Source organism: Mesoplodon mirus (genome assembly GCF_964341445.2).
Source record: "Mesoplodon mirus genome assembly, chromosome: 11".
NCBI lineage: Eukaryota > Metazoa > Chordata > Mammalia > Artiodactyla > Ziphiidae > Mesoplodon > Mesoplodon mirus.
The window spans coordinates 75,847,627-75,871,110 of NC_138987.1; the positions used below are offsets into that span (position 1 = coordinate 75,847,627).

General features: G+C 38.7%; 1 protein-coding gene across 1 annotated transcript in view; it reads left to right on the plus strand.

Annotated features, from left to right (window-relative positions):
- PKP2 (plakophilin 2) overlaps positions 1-8,319 on the plus strand; it is an 85,054-nt gene extending 76,735 nt beyond the window's left edge. Inside the window, exons 11-13 of the mRNA XM_082635455.1 lie at positions 3,545-3,734; positions 6,424-6,511; positions 6,643-8,319. Coding sequence (XP_082491581.1) covers positions 3,545-3,734; positions 6,424-6,511; positions 6,643-6,711 — 347 coding nt within the window. The 3' untranslated portion in view covers positions 6,712-8,319. The remainder of the gene's footprint in view (positions 1-3,544; positions 3,735-6,423; positions 6,512-6,642) is intronic.
- The last annotated feature ends 15,165 nt before the right edge of the window (positions 8,320-23,484 follow it).

A 23,484-nucleotide genomic window follows, 5' to 3' on the forward strand; every position in this document is an offset into this window, starting at 1 on the left:
TAAGAAGATAATGCTAAAATTAATCATGCTTTCTAATGCTCCATAAATTAGTCATTTCTGACAATTTAAAACTCAGTTTTTCAAAAATTCCACTGAATTGTTTTTTTAAACAGATTTTTTTTTTAATTTTTTTTTTTTTAACCCCACATGTGTTTATTTATTTATTTTTGGCTGTGTTGGGTCTTCGTTTCTGTGCGAGGGCTTTCTCTAGTTGTGGCAAGCGGGGGCCACTCTTCATCGCGGTGCGCGGGCCTCTCACTGCCGCGGCCTCTCTTGCTGCGGAGCACAGGCTCCAGACACGCAGGCTCAGCAGTTGTGGCTCACGGGCCTAGCTGCTCCGCGGCATGTGGGATCCTCCCAGACCAGGGCTCGAACCCATGTCCCCTGCCTTAGCAGGCAGACTCTCAACCACTGCGCCACCAGGGAAGCCCCCTGAATTGTTTTTTGTTTTTTTAATGGATTGGATTATTTTGAAATCTACACACACACACACACACACACACTCACACTCACACAGTGCCAAAAGTCTGTGGTTATGTTTTAACAATGTCATTTTCAAAGACAGCCAGTAGCACAACATTGAACAGGAGGTTTCATACAATGCTTTTGTGCCCATTATGAACGTAGAGAGCCTGGAAATTTTTCAGTGAATCTGAAAGAAACCTTGCCGAAGGCACTGTCTCAAAATTATGAAAGTGTTCTTCTCATTGTCTTTCATGGACTTTTGTGCTGCACTTCAATCAGGTGTATTATCCTTTGACTTTTTTTTTCTCAAATGAAATGTTAAGTCCATCTTTAGAGCATAGCTGATGAGAAGAACTGAGCTCTGCACACTGTGCCTGTGCCTTCAGGGCAGAAATGCTGTTGTCTCAAGTTCCACAGTCCTCCAGCTGTTGGAACAATACAGCTGTAGCCCCACAATTTATATAAGGTGATTTCACTGATCAACCTCCCCTCGTTTTAAGGACAATCGTGAGAAGAGGCTTCAGCAAGATAAATACAATTTTTGAATTCCAAATTGGCTTTATGTCAAATATGTAATTTGAGTAAAAATACTTGTGTTAATTCAGGGTATTAATAGCCAGGAATAAATGAAAATCAGTTTGAAATACAAGCTTTGTGTTTTTCATGAGAGATTTCTAGGCCAAGTAAAACTTTCCATGGGCTGACCTGGAATGAAGTCATCACATTTCACTTAGATTTAACAGAAATAAACTTGAAACTTATTTTCTTAAAAACTTGAAGATAGGCAACTTAGCATGGTGACAGAATAACAGGTCTCATGCAGAAGACATTGCTCTGCATCCTATAATGTTACTTTGCCACATGTCACCTTGGATAGTCATTTAACTGCCCTAAACCGAATGAAATTAGTAATCACTTCAGAACAGTGTTTTTCCAGGGATCAGATAACATAATGTATGTGCAAGCACCAGCATTAACTAAAATCTCTTTCAATAATATGACATTGAGCTGTAACCCTCCAATATCATGATAGGGCCTTTGATTTTATGTTTCACTATTAAAGATCTAACTTTGTCTCAAAGTGAATGTATTTACTCAGGCCCACAGGGTGTGTGTGTCTGTGTGTGTGTGTGTGAGAGTAGAGAGACGGAATGACCACTCCTTTACTGTACTGTAGTGTTTAACTTTGTCGATGTAAACAGTTTGACTACTCTTCTAAGAAAAACAAACATGATATAAAATGTTAGAGACTCTAACTTCTCTTAATTCTCACTCCTCCTCAGACATAACCCAAAGTTTCAACCTTAAAATTGATCTGTAGAATTGGACGTTCTTGTTGGTCATACTGAGGGAGGAGAGGTGGAACTCTCTCAGCAGGGATCAGTCTCCGTGTGGGCAGCCTGGTCTCAGCCAACCATTGATGCACCCTGCAGAGAGATCAGTTGTACATTTTCTGTTGTGATTGTCTCACACTTGTTTTCATGCTGTCGACCTAAATTCAGCAAAAGGAAAATTCAGGTTCTCAAGGCCTTTCATTCTGTGGTTTAACTTACTAAAAGGAGGAAGCCTTCTGGCAGTTACTCACATCTGTGGAGAGCTTACTATGTGCCGGGAACTGTGATACAGTTAACACATGGTAACTCATTTAATCCCTCAAAACAGTCCTGTGAAGTAAATACTATTATTATTCCATTTTACAAATTGGGAAAATGCAGCATAAAGAGGTTAAGTAACTTACCCAGACCACACAGCCATGAAGTGGCAGAGACAAGACTAAAACTAAAAAAGTGTATCTTCAGAGACTGAGCTCTGAGCTCCTAACACCATGCCAAGATGCTTAGACAACAGTGAAAAAGGAAGTGTTCAGGCCTTTGAGCAGAAGGTATGTCTTTCCTGTCAATCAGGTCCAGCTATTATCAAAGGAAGACATATGGTTCCATTCCTTTTACTGTGTACCTCTCTATTTTAGGCATAGTGATCGATGCTGGAAATCCAGAAATGAATACAGTAATTGTCCTCAAGCAACTCATGGCTCCATTTGGAATTCAGACAGGCACATAACTAATTACAGTCCAGTATCAGAGAGAGAAGTGCAGTTCAAGGTGTCACATGAACTCAGATGAAGAAAATAAAATTAGGCAGAAGTATTTGTACAAAGCAATAGAAGCATGCCTTCTATCTTTCAAGGAGAGTCCGAAGTAGTTACAGGAAAAAAAAAAATACATGGAAAGAACTTTTGCAAAATATCAAGTATAAATTCATATTGCCCGAAATATATACCATAGGACAAGGTATAATGACATCATCAAATATTAATACCTCTCTTGTTACTACAGAAAAAGCTAAACGAAAACCCTATAACCAAGATTTTATATACATAGTGAAAAAATAAATTTTAAATAGTTTCTTTATCTTTTTTTTAATAACAGTTATTTATGTATTAAAGAAACTTTGGGCAGTACAGATAATTTTATTTTAATATTTTTAAGTCACCATTAATACTATTGTAGAAGAAGAAGGGCTGTTACTGTTTTAGTGTATTTCTTCTCAGGTTTCTTGTATATATGTTTGTTCTTTAAGTATACTGGTTATTTTCTCATAGAATATTAACAAATATTTTCTTGTTATTATACATGCTTCATAGATATGTTTTGGGGTGCATAATATTCTTTGCAGATGTGCTTTAGTTAATCATATTCACATTGGGATGTTTAGGCTTTGTAAAATTTTTCATGATATATATAATACCATAATAAAGATCTCTGCTTTTACCATTTTTAAAGTGATGTCTTCAGGATGAATTCTCAAAAGTGGAAATACTGAATCAAAAAATGTGAAAATTTAAAAAATTTTTGACATTTCTGTCAAATTGCTTTCTGGAAAGATCTCCAGTGCACTGAGCACAAAGTATCATCTTTTTAAAAATCTTTTTTTTTTTTTTTTTGGTAATTTGTGTATTAAAGTGGTTACATCCTTCCATATGTTTGTTAACAAAATGTTTCTTCTTAAATGTTATTGGAATCTTGAGGTTAAGAAACAATCTTTTTAACCAAGTGTTCTTTTTTTCTTTCATTTGTAGCCAGAGAAACTCTACCTGATTTGGTTACCATAATTCCCAACACAGTCCCAAGTACTGATCTTCTCATTGAAACTACAGCCTCTGCCTGTTACACATTGAACAATATAATCCAAAATAGTTACCAGAATGCACGGGATCTTCTAAACACTGGGGGCCTGCAGAAAATTATGACCATAAGCACAGGTGACACGTAAGTCCTTTAGCATCTGCCTGTCAGCGTCTCCCCTTTCCCCACCACCACTCCCATATGTAAATAATGCAGTTGTGAATGTCCAGGCATTGAGTACCATGGACAACATGGCCAAAAAATAAGATTGTAAAGCCGGACCAGATCATCTGTTCCAGTCCTTGGTGATCAGGCAAGTGAAGGCTGAATCCTCTAAGCCAAGTAGTTGCTCATTCTCTTCTAAAATATCCAGAAATAGTAAAACTCCATAGCTTATCTGGGTCGTGCATTCCAGCATTTTATTGACCTAATGAATTGTTTCCCAGAGTCACAGCTGTGATTTAAAAAGAGAAGAAATTAGGCAAATTGGAGTCCTATGGACAAGGAATGCCCTTTTCCTCACTTAAATATGTGAAGCCGGTGTCACCCGTAATAGCATGAGGAGGGGAAGTAGGAGGCAACATAACAAGAAATTCTTGCTTTCTCAGTTTTCTTTATGCCATCTCTTATTCTCTTTTGAAGTAGAAGGTTTAATGCATATAAGTCATCCCACATCCTTGTGTCTGTGTCTTCAAATATTCCCCATTTTAAAAATAAAAGATGAAGAAGAGAATGAAAAACATTGTGTAACCAAATTATTACTGTTAGTTAACTCAGAGTGATGGGATCCCAAGGGAGTATGAAGAGTATTATTTTTTTCTCTTTATATGATGACTCTGAATTGTTTGACTTGTTAAATAAAGTTAGTTTTGTAAGTAACCAAAAAAGAAAATAAATGTTATTATAGGCCAGTTCTAATGAGTTGCAAAGCAAATGGACTTGACCTGTAGTAGATAAATGTGTGCTTGGCTGCACAGAGGCTAGCATAGGGATCTGTGGTACCCCAAATGAGCACAACCCTTCCCCCCACAGCCCCGCCCAATTTAGGCCCCTTGTGCTCTGCAGTTCCCCTCTGGCAAAGCTCACATGGAAGGAGGACTACATTCAGAGTCACATGATTAAAAGGAGCCCTAGTTAGAATGTCTGTTTCCCAAAAGCAGGGAATATTTACCTGCTCCCAAGTAGCAGTTGCTCAGCCTTTGTGGAAAGTATGAATTATTGCTGCAAAGCAGAAATGACTATTCCCAGTTGTCATCCAGACTTCTAACCAAATCTCCATAAGACAGTATGACTAATTATTTGAGTATTCAGACGTAAGAAGCACATGGGAATACACCATCACTTTTGGAAATTTCTTGTAGCTTAGAAAAGTACGGGGTGTGCTATTCTGCTATTTTTCGTTGCACTGAGTGTCCCATTTGTGAGCCAGTCCTCATACGCCCTGTCTCCAGAAAGAAAAAAAAATATTCAACGAGGAACTCCTACCAGTTGGGTCTACTGTCTCTTCCTTGCTAGAGTGTTGTACAGCTAACCCATAATTTATGGGCTAGCCTGATAACCAATCACCATTTACATTTCATCTTTGAATAAATGAGTTCCAAGTGCCAAGCAACCAACTTATGAACAACCTTCATGACTATAACACCCTTGCAATTTAAGAACTTACAATTTTAAATATTAGAGATCCACAGCTTTAATGGATTTATTACTACTTCAGTTATTAGCAAGTGACTCTGAAAAGTCCCTGAGGTACTAAAACAAATCTGTAGGGTGCTAATTTAACTTACCCTCCCTACACTGCTGGTATGAAAGACAAGGTCTTTTAGCTATTAAATGAACCCAGCATGGGCTTCTTCATACAGCTTTGCATTCTCTATTCTTGGTTGTATGCTTACAAACTCCTATGATAGGAAAAATAAAATCTTTTTTTCTTTATTAAAAGAAAAAATGCAGCCATGTGCTAATTCAAGTGATGGAAGAGAGAGAGACCTAAGAAAGCACTGATCCTTAGCCAGAAACAAGAAGTTTGAGACAAATTTAAAAGCAGAACATCAAAAACTAAGTACATATAAAAATAATAATAATAAAGTTTTTAAAAAAAGTAAGGAGACTTCCCTGGTAGTCCAGTGGTTAAGACTCCAAGCTTCCAGTGCCGGGGGCACATGTTCGATCCCTGGTCGGGGAACTAAGATCCCACATGCCGCACAGCGTGGCCAAAAAAAAAAGTAAGTACAATGTCAAATTCAGTGCGGACTTGGATTTATAACAGGAACACACTTTCCATTTGCTGTATACAAAAACATAAATTTTGAAACTGTATTAAAATAACAGTTGCTCCAGTAAGAATTTATTAATTTGAAAAAGGTACATAACCCCTACATTCATGGTGTCACTAAGTCTAAGAGTTATACATATTTTTCAATCATACTTTCATGCGTTTGTACTCTATAAATATGTGTTATAAATATACAAGTATTTTCTAAAAATATATAATATAAATGTACAAATATAAATTTTATTCTATAAATAAATTCAAGAAATTATAAAACTCTAAGAATATATGCCTTATAAATATCAGGAATTTGCTTTATAAACTATTTGTTAGCACTTTGCTAGTGGTTTGAAAAGATTTTTTAAAAAACAAAAGCACCAACGTGGCCCCTGGCCTCCTAAAGCTCACCATCTAATCTCTTGTCATGGTGAGTGGCCTGACTTAGTGGATGGCTCCTGAGTGACAGCAATTAAAGAAGATTTACAGAACGTGCAAAGACAGCATCCAGAAGCCTCATACTTTCTCACTGATCTCCGAAAAATGTCCTCTTCTTCTTTTCAGCTGTGCTTCCAACAAAGCAAGTAAAGCTGCTTCTGTTCTCCTATATTCTCTGTGGACCCACACGGAGCTCCATAATGCCTACAAGAAGGTAAGAATGCTAAAAAGAGCCAGATAATGATGTCCTGCTTGACTTGACCCTGGTGAGAAGTCACTAAAAACTGCATTTTCTTGTGTGAAAATGTTGTTAACCTTTCTCATTTCTGTTTGCTTATTCCAAAGTCTCAGTTTAAGAAGACAGATTTTGTCAACAGCCGGACTGCCAAAGCCTACCACTCCCTGAAAGACTGAGGAACATGAAAAAGTGCTCTCAGAAATATGAACCTCATCATTCTCAGTCACAAAAAGCCCCAAAGGAAAACACCTATTTTTCTACTTCCCAGCCCAAGAAACTTCAAAAAAGCATGTCCTGTTGCTATCCTTTTCTATTTCCATGGTCCCCAGGATCCAGAAAACAAATAATCAAAATATAATTTTATTAGTTTTCCAGAGAACATTTGCAAGTTTGCCACCAGTAGATACTGGCAACAGGCTCGATTTTACCCTCTACAAATAGTGGTCTTTTTGATCACGGCTGACGGTGTATGTCCTACTGGAATCAAAATGTGAATTCATGTGGAATGGACGTTAACAGAATAAATAAGGAAGGAAGCTGCTGTATTACTAGGATTTTAAAAGTTTGATTTACATTTATATTCCTTTTCTGGTTTCCATGTTTTGTCACTCACATGCACGTTGCTTCACCATTGAGCCATGAGTGTCTTGTTCTGCAGTGTTGAAACAGAATGGAAACAACAAGAAATATTTGTGGGTTTATCCAGGTGAAAATGTAGTGACAGAATTACTTGTTTGTTTACTTTGTGCTTGTTTTTATCCTCTTGAATCTTTTCTCTGACTTTCAATGAACTTAAGAAATTTAGAGCACAGAACATGCATGACTATAAGGAAAAGAAATTGAAAGGAAGTGATCATAGCAAATTTAAAAGTCTTTTCTACAGAGAAAGTCAACTAAGGTTATGAAACTCAGTGTTCCCTCAAAATACTGAATAAGTAGGATTTTTACTCAAGGAAATACTTCACCTATAATAACACCATTAAATGCAAATCTCTTCTGACAGTAGCATTCAGTGTAATTTATTTCCTGGACTTCTTCAGCCACTGCTATGGGCTGGTGGAAGAATGGACTCTACTGTTTGGCTACAAAAGAAACCTAGGCCTCTCAGACTACTGGACCAGCCAGGGCCCTGGAAACACAGCTCATTTTAATGAAGTGCATTATCAACCAGCCCTACTTTGCCCAACATTTTTTTTTTTTTTTGCTGTACGCGGGCCTCTCACTGCTGTGGCCTCTCCCGTTGCGGAGCACAGGCTCCGGACACACAGGCTCCGCGGCCATGGCTCGCGGGCCCAGCCGCTCCGCGGCATGTGGGATCTTCCGGGATCGGGGCACGAACCCGTGTCCCCTGCATCGGCAGGCGGACTCTCAACCACTGCGCCACCAGGGAAGCCCATGCCCAACATTTTAAAAATAGAACCACTAAACTCATGTGACCTTCCTTAGGCCATTATTTTAAGTCAAGGAAAAGCTAGGAAAAAAAATGAAGTTATGTTGAGGAAAAATGTGTCTAGGCCATCCAGAAATGATATGAGAAATACTAATGTTTTAAAGTTGACAACATCATCTATTGAAGTGAGTCTATATTAAGTGTTATTTTAACTGGGCTGTGATTAATACCATTCAGATAGAATTAGTCTTCTTAACTATAATTCTGTTATATTTTGCTTTTTAAAAAAAAATCTGACAATATCTGTTGTAAGAAAGTAAGAAGGAAAAAAATCCTTCAGCTCCTTTTGGCCAGAAAAGTGTAATAGGAAATAAATTGCCACTTTCAATTTGAATGTGTACTTAAGTGTTTATTATATTTGTTTTGTTTTGTTTTTTTGGCCACACAGCTTGTGGGATCTTAGCTCCCCAACCAGGGATCGAACCCGAGCCTACGGCAGTGAAAGCACCAAGTCTTAACTACTGGACCACCAGGGAATTCCCAAAGTCTTTATTATATTTAGAATTAAAATTTTTTCAATTTCAAAAGCTCTATGAAGAAGACTTAGGTTACTAACCTAGTTCAAAATGAAATTATTTAGATACCAATTTTTAAAATACTGAAGAGAGAAATTATATCCCTTTTATCAGAATTCTGATGATAAGCATTTGGAGTATATTTATTCCTCCAGAGAATTAAATGTATATTCAAGAAGTTTCTGTGTTTTTAAGACATTGGTAGAGCCTTCAATAATATTAAACACAAAACGAGGCAAAAATAACATTGCCTGCCTTGGTATCTGTGTATATCTGACTTATTTGTGTATCTTAGTGTATGTGGTATGATTGACATGACATAAATTCAACTTTAATTACTAAGGGTTTAATACTTTGTAATTGCTGTATTTCTTCCCTAATTAGTCCTAAATTCTTTACCAGGAAACACTTCCTATAAGAAAGACGGGACTAGCTAGTGACTAAAACATGTAAAAATGGAGAAACATACAAATCTAGGTATTGCTAGATTTCAGTAAATTGAGTGGGTCTGTGACCATGAAAAGATAGACTGTGCTTGATCCCCATGTCCTGCTTTGTCCCTTTGTTCAAAAACCTCACTTCTTTACTTTCTATGAACACTTCTGAGGGAGGTCCTTATGCAGTTGAATATCACTTTTTTTTAAATAAATTTATTTATATTTATTTTTGGCTGCGTTGGGTCTTCGTTGCTGTGCACGGGCTTTCTCTAGTTGTGGTGAGCGGGGCCTACTCTTTGTTGCAGTGTGAGGGCTTCTCATTGCGGTGTCTTCTCTTGTTGCAGAGCACAGGCTCTAGGTGCGCGGGCTTCAGCAGTTGTGGCCCTGGGGCTCAGTAGTTGTGGCTCACGGTCTTAGTTGCTCTGCAGCATGTGGGATCCTCCCGGACCAGGGCTTGAACCCGTGTCCCCTGCATTAGCAGGTGGATTCTTAACCACTGTGCCACCAGGGAAGCGCCCTGAATATCACTTTTTTTTTTTTTGGTACGCGGGCCTCTCACTCCTGTGGCCTCTCCCGTTGAGGATCACAGACTCGGGATGCGCAGGCTCAGCAGCCATGGCTCACGGGTCCAGCCGCTCCGCGGCACGTGGGATCTTCCCGGACTGGGGCACGAACCTGTGTCCCCTGCATCGGCAGGCGGACTCTCAACCACTGCGCCACCAGGGAAGCCCCCTGAATATCACTTTTGATCACAGGTATATACACAAAGCTTTTTTGCTTTTCTATGTGTCCCACACTGTACCCATGTCATCAAAGGAACAAAAGGACTGAGCTGGGACTCTGCATGCATTTGTGTTAAGAGATCTAAAGGCCTTGCTACCTTGTCAAGAATTCTTAGTGATCTTCTGGAATATGGGAGGTTGCTGCCCTGGATTTCTATCAAATGAAAAACATTTTATACCAGATGGAAAAAAAACCAAAGGGTTATCTGATAAGATAAAGAGGAGATTAACATGTCAAATGGGAAAATAAGCAGCATGAGTAGATAAACCACTTTAAAACCAATTTTATCACCCTATGAAGAAGCAATCCCTTAGAAGAAAGAAGGAAATGCTGGGGGAGAAATATATATACATACACACACATATATATGTTTAAATATATAAATATGTATTTTTAATATATATTGAAACGTATGTGTATATATATGTAATTTATATACTATAGTTACAAATGAAATTTCCTCTGAATAAAATATATAATGAAGGCACTGCATTGGAATGAGGAGGACTTCAGTATGTGTGTACTTTGAACAAAGTTGCAGAAGACTTGAATCACAGAATCTGAGGATTAAGAGGGGATTTAGAGGGCATCTGGTCAAGTCCTCTTTAGAGTATCTTCTTGTATCATAAAAGACTCAGTTCTTATTAAAGTAACAGAGAAGAAAAACATGCAATCATTCATTCAACTAATGCCTAACATGACCCTGTAACTGGCCTGTCTTCAGATTCAGTAACTGTTGCATTTTAATGTATTCGTTGTGGAAGTGAAAAAAGATTAAAAGGAAACAAACTCTTCAAAACAAAACTCAGCTTTAGATTTAATGTTTTATTTATAGTGGAAATGACAGTTTCATCTCTTATGAAATAAACTTCAACCCTTTAAGAACTGTAACTGAAAGGAAAACTCTCTTTTTATGATCTATTCAGAAAGAGAGACCAAAATGCCACACATTGGCATAGAAGTTGTTTAAAATATGTTAAGGGAGGGGCTTCCCTGGTGGCGCAGTGGTTGAGAGTCCGCCTGCTGATGCAGGGGACACGGGTTCGTGCCCCGGTCCGGGAAGATCCCACATGCCGTGGAGCGGCTGGGCCCATGAGCCATGGCCGCTGAGCCTGCACGTCCGGAGCCTGTGCTCCACACCGGGAGAGGCCACAACAGTGAGAGGCCCGCGTACTGCAAAAAAAAAAAAAAAAAAAAATGTTAAGGGAAAGCATTTTGAAAGTCATAGGGAGACACGAAGAACCCAGCAATATCCAGCCTGGAGGAAGGGTGTCGTGTTACCTGTCTTTAAATATCTGAGAGACCACGGCATAGAAGATGACACAGTCTTCCTCTGACAGAGTAGAGGACAGACCAGGGTCAGTAGGCAGAGGCTTGTGTGACTGGCTTTGACTGAACAAGAGTGGACATTTGTTGAGTACTTCTCACAGCCTCCTCATGAAGTATGTACTTCTTTTTTTTTTTTTTTAATACATGTTACACATGAAAATAACCTGAAGCAGAGAAAGGTTAGGTCACATTCCAAAGCTGCATAGCTAGAAAGTACAGAGGGGCCATGTAAACCCAGGTGGGATGACTTCTCTCTGGGGTCCCTGGGAGGCAAGAATGCAAGACTCAGGTCTCTGTGTTGGGGAAACTTGGGGCTCTCTTTGGCTTGTCTCTTGGTGAGTTAAGAGGATAGTCTGATATAATGGTTAAGAGGATTGATTCTAGGACCAGCCAGCCTGAGCTCAAATTGTGACTGTTCTACTTACTGGGAGGGTAAGGGTAAAGGTTAGGGTTAAGGTTAGGGTTAGTTGGGGGAAGTTTCTCACTTCTCAGATAGGTTGGTTCAGTTAAAAGCCCGACCTTCCCCCCAGCCATGCATTTTGTACACCCACACATACACATACTGATCCATCCCTCAGAAGGCCAGGTAGAAATGAGGAAAATAAATATGGCCCAGACAAGTGTTGCTGAAAGTCTGTTCTTCAGAACACAAGTTCTTTGGGAGTATTTATAAGTGTTATGTGAAAAGAAATATCCCATACTTGAAGTCTGAAAAGGGCTGAGTTATACAAATATTGAAAGAATCTGGATTACAAGACTTCTCAGAGCCCCTAATATGCAGGGTACATTGTGAAATCTCCAAAAGGGGCTAGAGTATGCTGCATGTCACAAACCTTTGGTTGAATCAATTAACCCCTTTTTTCCTAGATGATTCTTGAAGCTGTGCTTCTGTTGTAAACACTGTGACCAGCAGTGATCTGAGCCATAGTCAAGAGGAAAAAAGGCATTTATCTTGTTCACAGTCTAGCCCAGTTCATCTTGCTAAAGCCTGGACTACTAGTAAACCATACCTGGGCTTAGTCATGATTTAGTAAAATCTGAAAATCAGCGACTTCAATAGATTTAGGGCTAGTTCCTGAACATTTTGTCTCATTCCCACCTGGAGTGCTGCATCTGTGGATGGGAAGGTAACTCAGGAGGTACGTATTAGCCCAGAGAAGCAGATTGAGACAGCGATAAACATTCTTACATCTGGCTGATCAGACCTCCTCTTAAATCCCACTTCAAGAAGCAGTTAAATCTCTCAGAAGCCTGAACTTTGCTTGTAAGCTGCTAACACACATCTGGCAAGGAATAAAAATCAAGTCCAAATTGTTGCAGATTTTCTCAGAACCATTGCAGTATGTTCTTCCCAGTAACAGTGTTTTGGGTGTTTTCTTGTTTTGGATGTTTTCTTGTTTGGGAAAGGAAGTTAGGGGTATCCATTTTCAATTAGGGTATCTGTCAACATACATGTATTGAGCACTTGTTTCTGGAGCTGAGGACCAGTGAGATGTAACTATCTGAGGAAGCACTCACAGCTCTTCATGAAACTGACTTCACTGTGACAGTTTCACAGTTTACAGTGCCCTTTGCTTCACCTGGGAAATGAAAAGTCATCAACTGTGTGGTGAGGGTTAAGGCGCTCTAGAACTACACAGGTCTTCTGGAATAGATCTCTCTCATAAAACAAAAAAATGGTTAGAGTGAGAAGCAGAGAATTATTAAGAAAATACCTTTGTTTTTAGCCAGAAGGGGTTAAGTCAGAATTGACACTCCTGTAATAAGAGTGCATGAAAATTCTAATATTTTGAAAATTGACAAAATTTATTTTCCTCAGGAACTTGTTTCTTTTACTCCTTGCTTGAATTGGAGATTTTTGCAGTCCTAAATTTAAAAGACATAAGTAATCTATTTTAGTGGTACTGTCAAAACAGCTTTTTAAAAAAGAATTAGGTGTGAACATATTAAATAGCATATTAACATACTCCAACTTTTAGTGGCTCATCTCTAAAATGACCCAATTCTTCATCTCATGTTGTGTTTCTCCTGTTTTAGTTTCTGTTTTAGTTTATCACTTAAGATGCTTCATTTGCAGTTGAGTAAGATGAAAGTCCAACTCAAAATGGCTTAGGCAATAAATGATTTTTGCCTAAGGAACAGGAACATCAGGTTTAGGCTCAGGTTTGGTTATTTCAGCAGTTCATTGAGGTCATCAAGAACTCAGATTCTGGGACTTCCCTGGTGGTCCTGTGGGTAAGACTCTGCTCTCCCAATGAGGGGGGCTTGGGTTCGATCCCCAGTCGGGGAACTAGACCCCGCAGGCATACCAAAACTAAAGATCCCGCATGCTGCAACTAGGACCGGGCACAGCCAAAATAAATAAATGAATTTTTTTTTTTTAAAAAAGAGAGAATTCAGATTCCTTTAATCTTTCTGCTGTCATCCTCACCATATTAGGTTTTGTCTCCAGGTTGATTTCTTCATGTTGACAAAATGGTTGCAGCAACTCCAAACATCTCATCTTCACAGAGCCATGTCCAAAGGCCAGAAAAGTAAACACTCCTTTCTTGCATCCTTTTTTTTTAAAACAAAGAAAAATTTCCCAGAAGCTTCCATCAGACATCCCTCATTTCATATTGCCCAGAATTACATCACACATCCATTCCTAAATCAATTCCTGGTGAGAAAAATGAAACTACTATTCCTTTCTCTTTTTTTATAAATTTATTATTTTTTAAAATATTTATTTATTTGGCTGTGCCAGGTCTTAGTTGCAGCACACGTGATCTTTTCTGTGGCATGCAAGATCTTTAGTTCTGGCATACGGGATCTTTTAGTTGCGGCATGCGGGATCTAGTTCCCTGACCAGGGAACGGAACCCCGGCCCCCTGCATTGGGAGCGCGGAGTCTTAACCGCTGGATCACCAGGGAAGTCCCTACTATTCCTTTCTTAAACCAATCATATTTCACCGAAGGCAGGAGCTACCTTACCTGAGACTCATGAATGGTGAATACTTGAACAAAGTCAGTGTATAATTGAGCAAGGAAAAGGGGGGCTGCAGAATAGTCAACGAACATTGCCTGCCCTATGTAGAGACACTCAAAGAAAAAAGGATTAAACATTTTTTAGCAAACTGATTTCATTTGACTTATAAGACAACTGTTCTTTCAAATGCTGCAGATAAAAGAGCAAGTTTATCTACTATGGCTGTTGCATTGCATTTAGGACAAAGTCCTTGAAAGTTTATGGTTAAAGAATGATAGGAGAGGGCTTCCCTGGTGGCGCAGTGGTTGAGAGTCCGCCTGCCGATGCAGGGGACGCGGGTTCATGCCCTGGTCCGGGAGGATCCCAAATGCCGTGAAGCGGCTGGGCCCGTGAGCCATGGCCCTTGGACCTGCGCGTCCGGAGCCTGTGCTCCGCAACGGGAGAGGCCGCAACAGTGAGAGGCCCGCGTACCGAAAAAAAAAAAAAAAAGAATGATAGGAGAACTGTAGTTAAGCAAATAATCATGATTTCAAGGAGAACAATAAAAGATGATGCTCAATTGAACTGTAGAGGTAGAATAAAATCATTTCAGAAACGACTGTGCCTCTTTCATTCTCTCCTTTTTTTTTTTCATTCTCTCCTTTTCTTGACATATACTATTCCTCACCTTTAACTGCTAATTATGGAACAGAAGTTGTACCTTCATTGACCAAATTACCTTGGAAGAAAGTTGGCTTGAGCTTGAGGTGTTTGGATAATCTCCAGTTACTCCAATGAGACATTAGTTTAGCTGAGTAGAAAGAATTGGGTTTGGATTCTGACTACTTCTCAATGGCTGTGTGACTCTGGGGAGTTACTTTAACTTCCTGAGTGTCAATTTTACCTCATTGGTAAATGGAGTTGAAAATTATTGATTATAGGATTGTTGAGGGGATAAACTGAGATGATGTTTTCAAAATGACTGGCTCCTAGTGATTACTTCCTTTTTGTAGATCTGGCTGCTGCACAGAGGTCCCCAGGCTTCAGTTTCTGCCTTCAGTTTTATTCCTCTGCTTTTCGGTGTCCCGGGGATCATCTTAAAGCAGAAAGCAAACTCCATAGTGGTAAAACAGGAAATGATAGAGGAGGGAAAACCTGTGTGTTGAATTTCCTTGCCCCCTCCGGCCCTTCCTCATGCCACCAGGTTTTGCTCACTGTTCTTCTGCTGACCTGAGATCCACAAACCCACAGTCCCTTATCCTGCCCATTTTTATACCAAACTCCATCCTCCTGAAGAACTCAAATCAGGGGAAACTTCGAGGGGCACAAAGTGAAACAATTCCCCTTTTTGCTGCTTAGGGGTACAGCAGGAGACAATGTGTTCTCGCTAACCTAGGTGGAAATACTGAATATGTTTTTCTACTAAAATAATTTGTTCTACCCAAGGTAAATAATGTGTCAGTTCAGCCAAATAGTGAAACTTAATTTCCTTTTCTGAAAAAATTGATTTTGCGAGGAGAGTATTCAGATAACCTTCAAGAGTAACTGTTTGTATGAAAGTTGGGTATGGCATAGACTTGACTTTTAACAGGACACATAGTGCCCAGCATAAAGACTACATTTCTCTGCCTCACTTGCAACTGAGTAAAGTCATATGACTAAGTGTTAGCCAGTGGGATGTAGGTGAAGTGTAAATTTTTTTTATGATAAATAAATATTTGTATTTCTTAAACATAAGCGTAATTTAAATATCTGAATATCTGGTCATTTTCAATATAAATCTAGTAATTTTTCTATAAACCTTTTACTTGATCTTTGATTACTATTTTAATAACTGATAAGTTTAACAGAATAATTAATCCCAAATTAATAACACCGTCATTAATTATAAGCAGTTTAAACTACAATCACAAAATGTCAGTGTATCTCAGGGCCTTCATAGATCTAACAGGGTAGACCTAGACATTTAGCAAACTAAAACCTATTGATTTGTTCTGTCTTTAGCTACTGGAAATTACATTGAAGGTCAAGGTTTCCTGTAGGAATTTCTACTGCATCAGGAAAACGATTAGAGAAAGGTCATTTCCAGAAATGTTGTGCTTGGCAAATTAATCTTGTTTGAAAAGCTATTCACCACATTAGTACAATATGAAAACCCAAGCAATTAGCAGAATTCTTCATTCTTAGAGTTGTGGGCTTAAGTTCAACATTTCTTGATTCACTGCCCATGATTCATTATTTTGAATAGCTGTGTTCCAGGCTAAGACCCCATGTTTGACAATCACAGCAATAAAACTGAGAAATGATGTTCAGTATTATTCATGACGTGCCCATACACAAAATTTGTTTCTATATACCACAGTTATTTACTGACTCCTGGTTAACCTTTCAATCTCATTTTTTAAAATGAGACGTCTTTTTTAAAGATGGTATTCCTGAATATAGTCTTTCAACTGTAAAGTCACAAAATGTTGAATTTTATAATGTTAACTGTGCCCTGACAAAAATCAACCATCCTTTGTGGGTCAACAGAGTCTGATTAGGTGGTATAAGGAAGATATTTCTATCAAAATAAAAGGTTCCTACTTGAATAAGATATTTACATCTAGTTTGTCACAGTACTTGGAAGTCAACAATTAGAGATTAAGGCTTTGGTTAAATTAGAAGCTCTTAAAATACAAATTCTCATAGGAAAGGTAGCACCAATAAAAAATTTTTTTAATTTAAAAGAATTTTTAAATAAAAAGGAAAAAATTTAAAAAGGATGTCTATAAGTGGATAACTGAGTCACTTTGCTGTACAGCAGAGATTGCCACAACATTGTAAATCAACTATACTTCCATTAAAATTTTAAAAAAAGAAAGGAAAGGTATCCCCAAAAGTCCAACGAACAACAGAAGACCATATAAAAAAAATCAGTGGCATTACATAATAAATCATCATACAGTGAGATGATATACAGTAAAGAAGAATGAGCTACAGCTACAAGCATCCATAAAAATAAACCTAAATTAGATCATGTTAAGCAGAAAAAGGCAATATAAAGTGCAGTGATTCCATTTATATAAAGTTCTTAAACAAAACTAAACTAAAAAATATATTGATTAGGAATAGATACTTATAATGGCTTTAAAAAGCTACAAAAAAAAGAGAATGGACTTGAGGACACAGGGAGGGGGAAGGGTAAGCTGGGACAAAGTGAGAGAGTGGCACTGACATAGGTACACTACCAAATGTAAAACAGATAGCTAGTGGGAAGCAGCTGCATAGCACAGGGAGGTCAGCTCAGTGCTTTGTGACCACCTAGAGGGGTGGGATAGGGAGGGTGGAAGGGAGGGAGACGCAAGAGGGAAGAGATACGGGGTTATATGTATATGTATAGCTGATTCACTTTGTTATAAAGCAGAAACTAACACACCATTGTAAAGCAATTATACTCCAATAAAAATGTTAAATAGAGTAGTGAAAACCAAAAAAAACCAAAAAGCTATAAAAAGAAAGCATGCAGAGAAGCTTTTAAGAACACATATAAGAAAGATGCTTGTAAGAGTGCTACTTGCTTGCCATGTTGAGAACAATCAGTACTATATCAGTGAATGCATGAGGCAGCCTTTCTGTAATGCATGTACAGAAGGGCTTAAGAACACATGTGGACTTCCGTGGTAGCACAGTGGTTAAGAATCCGCCTGCCAGTGCAGGGGACATAGGTTCGATCCCTGGTCTATGAAGATCCCACATGCTGTGGAGCAACTAAGCCCATTCATCACAACTACTGAGCCCACATGCCACAACTAGTGAAGCCCGCGCACCTAGAGCCTATGCTCCGCAGCAAGAGAAGCCACCGCAATGAGAAGCCCATCCACCACAATGAAAAGTAGCCCTCCTCGCCGCAACTAGAGAAAGCCCATGCGCAGCAAAAAGACCCAATGCAGCCAAAAAGGAATGAAGGAAGGAAGGAAGGAAAGAAGGAAGGAAGGAAGGGAAGGAAGGGAAGGAAGGAGGGAGGAAGGATTATTAAAAAAAAAAAAAAGAGCAGGCTTCCCTGGTGGCGCACTGGTTGAGAATCTGCCTGCCAATGCAGGGGACACGGGTTCGAGCCCTGGTCTGGGAGGATCCCACATGCCGCAGAGCGGCTGGGCCCGTGAGCCACAACTACTGAGCCTGCGCATCTGGAGCCTGTGCTCCGCAACGAGAGGCCACGACAGTGAGAGGCCCGCGCACCGCGATGAAGAGTGGCCCCCACTTGCCACAACTAGAGATAGCCCTCACATAGAAACGAAGACCCAACACAGCAAAAATAAATTAATTAATAAAAAAAGAGCACTTGTAATAAAGATGTTTGTAAGGAAAAAACAATCTTGTTATAGACTGAACTGTGTACCCTAACCCAATCTGCCTGATGTTCCTTTTTTTTGTTTTTACAAAATTTTTTTTATTAGTTTCTGCTTTATAACAAAGTGAATCAGTCATACATATACATCTGTTCCCACATCCCTTCCCTCTTGTGTCTCCCTCCCTCCCACCCTCCCTATCCCACCCCTCCAGGTGGTCACAAAGCACCGAGCTGATCTCCCTGTGCTATGCAGCTGCTTCCCACTATCTATCTACCTTACGTTTGGTACTGTATATATGTCCATGTCCATGTCACAGCTTACCCTTCCCCCTCCCCATATACTCAAGTCCATTCTCAAGTAGGGCTGTGTCTTTATTCCTGTTTTACCCCTAGGTTCTTCATGACATTTTTTTTCTTAAATTCCATATATATGTGTTAGCATACGGTATTTGTCTTTCTCTTTCTGACTTACTTCACTCTGTATGACAGACTCTACGTCTATCCACCTCATTACAAATAGCTCAGTTTCGTTTCTTTTTATGGCTGAGTAATATTCCATTGTATATATGTGCCACACCTTCTTTATCCATTCATCCGATGATGGACACTTAGGTTGTTTCCAGCTCCGGGCTATTGTGAATAGAGCTGCAATGAACATTTTGGTACATGTCTCTTTCCGAATTATGGTTTTCTCAGGGTATATGCCTAGTAGTGCGATTACTGGGTCATATGGTAGTTCTATTTTTAGTTTTTTAAGGAACCTCCATACTGTTCTCCATAGGGGCTGTACGAATTCACATTCCCACCAGCAGTGCAAGAGTGTTCCCTTTTCTCCACACCCTCTCCAGCATTTATTGTTTCTAGATTTCTTGATGATGGCCATTCGGACTGGTGTGAGATGATATCTCATTGTAGTTTTGATTTGCATTTCTCTAATGATTAATGATGTTGAGCGTTCTTTCATGGGTTTGTTGGCAGTCTGTATATCTTCTTTGGAGAAATGTCTATTTAAGTCTTCTGCCCATTTTTGGATTGGGTTGTTAGTTTTTTTGCTATTGAGCTGCATGAGCTGCTTATAAATTATGGAGATTAATCCTTTGTCAGTTGCTTCATTTGCAAATATTTTCTCCCATTCTGAGGGTTGTCTTTTGGTCTTGTTTATGGTTTCCTTTGCTGTGCAAAAGCTTTGAAGTTTCATTAGGTCCCATTTGTTTATCTTTGTTTTTATTTCCATTTCTCTAGGAGATGGGTCCAAAAGGATCTTGCTGTGATTTATGTCATAGAGTGTTCTGCCTATGTTTTCCTCTAAGAGTTTGATAGTGTCTGGCCTTACATTTAGGTCTTTAATCCATTTTGAGCTTATTTTTGAGTATGGTCTTAGGGAATGATCTAATCTCATACTTTTACATGTCCCTGTCCAGTTTTCCCAGCACCACTTATTGAAGAGGCTGTCCTTTCTCCACTGTACGTTCCTGCCTCCTTTATCAAAGATAAGTTGACCATATGTGTGTGGGTTTATCTCTGGGCTTTCTATCCTGTTCCATTGATCTATCTTTCTGTTTCTGTGCCAGTACCACACTGTCTTGATTACTGTAGCTTTGTAGTAGAGTCTGAAGTCAGGGAGCCTGATTCCTCCAGCTCCGTTTTTCGTTCTCAAGATTGCTTTGGCTATTCGGGGTCTTTTGTTTTTCCAAACAAATTTTGAAATTTTTTGTTCTAGTTCTGTGAAAAATGCCAGTGGTAGTTTGATAGGGATTGCATTGAATCTGTAGATTGCTTTGGGTAGTAGAGTCATTTTCACAATATTGATTCTTCCAATCCAGGAACATGGTATATCTCTCCATCTATTTGTATCATCTTTAATTTCTTTCATCAGTGTCTTATAATTTTCTGCATACAGGTCTTTTGTCTCCTTTGGTAGGTTTATTCCTAGATATTTTATTCTTTTTGTTGCAATGGTAAATGGGAGTGTTTTCTTGATTTCACTTTCAGATTTTTCATCATTAGTGTACAGGAATGCCAGAGATTTCTGTGCATTAATTTTGTATCCTGCTACTTTACCAAATTCATTAATTAGCTCTAGTAGTTTTCTGGTAGCATCCTTAGGATTCTCTATGTATAGTATCATGTCATCTGCAAACAGTGACAGCTTTACTTCTTCTTTTCCGATTTGGATTCCGTTTATTTCCTTTTCTTCTCTGATTGCTGTGGCTAAAACTTCCAAAACTAAGTTGAATAAGAGTGGTGAGAGTGGGCAGCCTTATCTTGTTCCTCATTTTAGTGGAAATGGTTTCAGTTTTTCACCATTGAGGACGATGTTGGCTGTGGGTTTGTCATATATGGCCTTTATTATGTTGAGGAAACTTCCCTCTATGCCTACTTTCTGGAGGGTTTTTATCATAAATGGGTGTTGAATTTTGTCGAAAGCTTTCTCTGCATCTATTGAGACGATCATATGGTTTTTCTCCTTCAATTTGTTAATATGGTGTATCACATTGATTGATTTGCATATATTGAAGAATCCTTGCATTCCTGGAATAAACCCCACTTGATCATGGTGTATGATCCTTTTAATGTGCTGTTGGATTCTGTTTGGTAGTATATTGTTGAGGATTTTTGCGTCTATGTTCATCAGTGATATTGGCCTGTAGTTTTCTTTCTTTGTGACATCCTTGCCTGGTTTTGGTATCAGGGTGATGGTGGCCTCATAGAATGAGTTTGGGAGTGTTCCTTCCTCTGCTATATTTTGGAAGAGTTTGCGAAGGATATGTGTTAGCTCTTCTCTAAAAGTTTGATAGAATTCGCCTGTGAAGCCATCTGGTCCTGGGCTTTTGTTTGTTGGAAGATTTTTAATCACAGTTTCAATTTCAATGCTTGTGATTGGTCTATTCATATTTTCTATTTCTTCCTGATTCAGTCTTGGCAGGTTGTGCTTTTCTAAGAATTTGTCCATTTCTTCCAGGTTGTCCATTTTATTGGCATAGAGTTGCTTGTAGTAATCTCTCATGATCTTTTGTATTTCTGCAGTGTCAGTTGTTACTTATCCGTTTTCATTTCTAATTCTATTGATTTGAGTCTTCTCCCTTTTTTTCTTGATGAGTCTGGCTAATGGTTTATCAATTTTATTTATCTTCTCAAGGAACCAGCTTTTAGTTTTATTGATCTTTGCTATTGTTTCCTTCATTTCTTTTTCATTTATTTCTGCTCTGATCTTTATGATTTCTTTCCTTCTGATAACTTTGTGTGTTTTTTGTTCTTCTTTCTCTAATTTCTTCCTGATGTTCTTATTAAGAAAAAAAAAAAAAGCTGTGAAGAGTAGCCAGTAAATGATAACCATTAAACTTAGGTCAGCAGTTACCTCTGGAGAGAATACAATTAAGGAGATTCGTGTGGGGGCTTCCAAGTTATTGAAAATGGTCTCTTTGTAATACATGTATTATAAGTTCTCTAGTATGATATATGTCATGATTAAAAAGTTTAAAACTAATTTTAAAGTTAAATATGGGCTTCCATGATTAAAAATGGAGGAAGCCCGAGCTATGGGCAGTCACACACACTTTTTTGCACCTCCATCTCTAGTAGAGGCCATTGTGTACCACCAAGATCCCTTACCCTGGGTCTGAAACACACACTTCCAGCTCCTAGGAGTGTTGTCAACCACCATCTCTCAGCCGAGAGATGTCCCTCTTTGGGACTTGACTTTGGCTGGAGACAGCCATATATATACATAAACCCCCTTCCCAGGGAAAGCCCATACCCACAGATCGGTTAAATTGAGATTATAAAGGTCTAGCTCCTTTTTTTCCTCAGAAAATTTAAATGTGATCACATAAACATGCTCTAAATCGTTATGTAAAACATTAGAAATATTTGAGGTTCATTGAGAAAATATGCCAGTTACATATTATTGAAAACAGGTATCATTCTATAAAATGACAAGTTATCAAAATTGCATACTGTCCAGAACCTCTTTAACTTGAGGAGGTGTTTTTCATCAGAAACCTCTTATAGTAACAAAGGTGCTGTACCATTTTGAATACAAAACTCCAAAATGGAATTTCCACTTTTACTTTATATGGATGTGAGAGACTCTTCCTTAAATGTAATGAAAACAAAATATAAAAGCGTAATTTTGCCTTCTAAGGAAATATTACCAATGTAAGTAATCCCACGTTAGTTATCACCATGCTGCTGTTGAAAGGCTGATATATTTAGAGACAGGAATTTAAGAGACAATGCATCTTGAACATGATACCAGCATTTGTCTTTCAGCCCTGTTTGAGAATCAGGTGGTAACTTCTAAGGTCTGCATTAAACAGAAAAACATCACCTTTGGTCAGTTCTGCTTAACAACAAGGTAAGCTCTGAAGGGGCCTCCTAAATGACAGAACAAGTGGGAAATCTTGAGAGAGGCAGAAAGAATCTATTGTGGCTTAAAATGCAAAAGAGTACAGAAATCATCTGAAGGCTCCTAGATTTCAGGTTAAAAGTGGAATGTAAAAACTTCATTAGCATTTTGATTCCTTTCTTCAGTCTGTTTGTATAACAATGTCCATTCAGATATGAAGTCTCTAAACCTACCCACCTGGAATTCTCAAGAATTTCATCTGCTCAAGGATTCATCCAACAAAACATTCTCTCTCTGAAAATGGTACTAAGGAATATTTACTAAGATAGTATGACAGTTATTACATCAGTGTCAACATAAACAAGCCGGTATACCCAAAATATACTTATCAACTCTCCCTCGGATTATGTTAAGGCTCTGCCATCTTTGAGCATACCTAAACCTTTTCAATACTATTCATCCTTCATTCATTTATTCAACAGATATTTATTTGGTGCCTGTGATGTGTCAGATACAGTGCTCAGCACTAGGGATATGATGAAAAGATGAAGATGACCCAGCTCTTGTGGGGCTTACAAGGGTCTGTGATTTCACTGAGAATCGGCAGTCACCATATAACATTAACTGGTAAAAAGCTTCACATACTTATTATTTGCCCACTATGTAAAGTAGAATTTCCTTTTCTTTGTTCTAAAACTATTTCAATGAAAAACTCTCTCTTAAGCCTTTAAAGTGGGCGCAGCATTCTTCTTAGTTTCTACCTGAAGAACCTGGTAGCACAGCTGCAGAAGCAGAATGTACACTTAT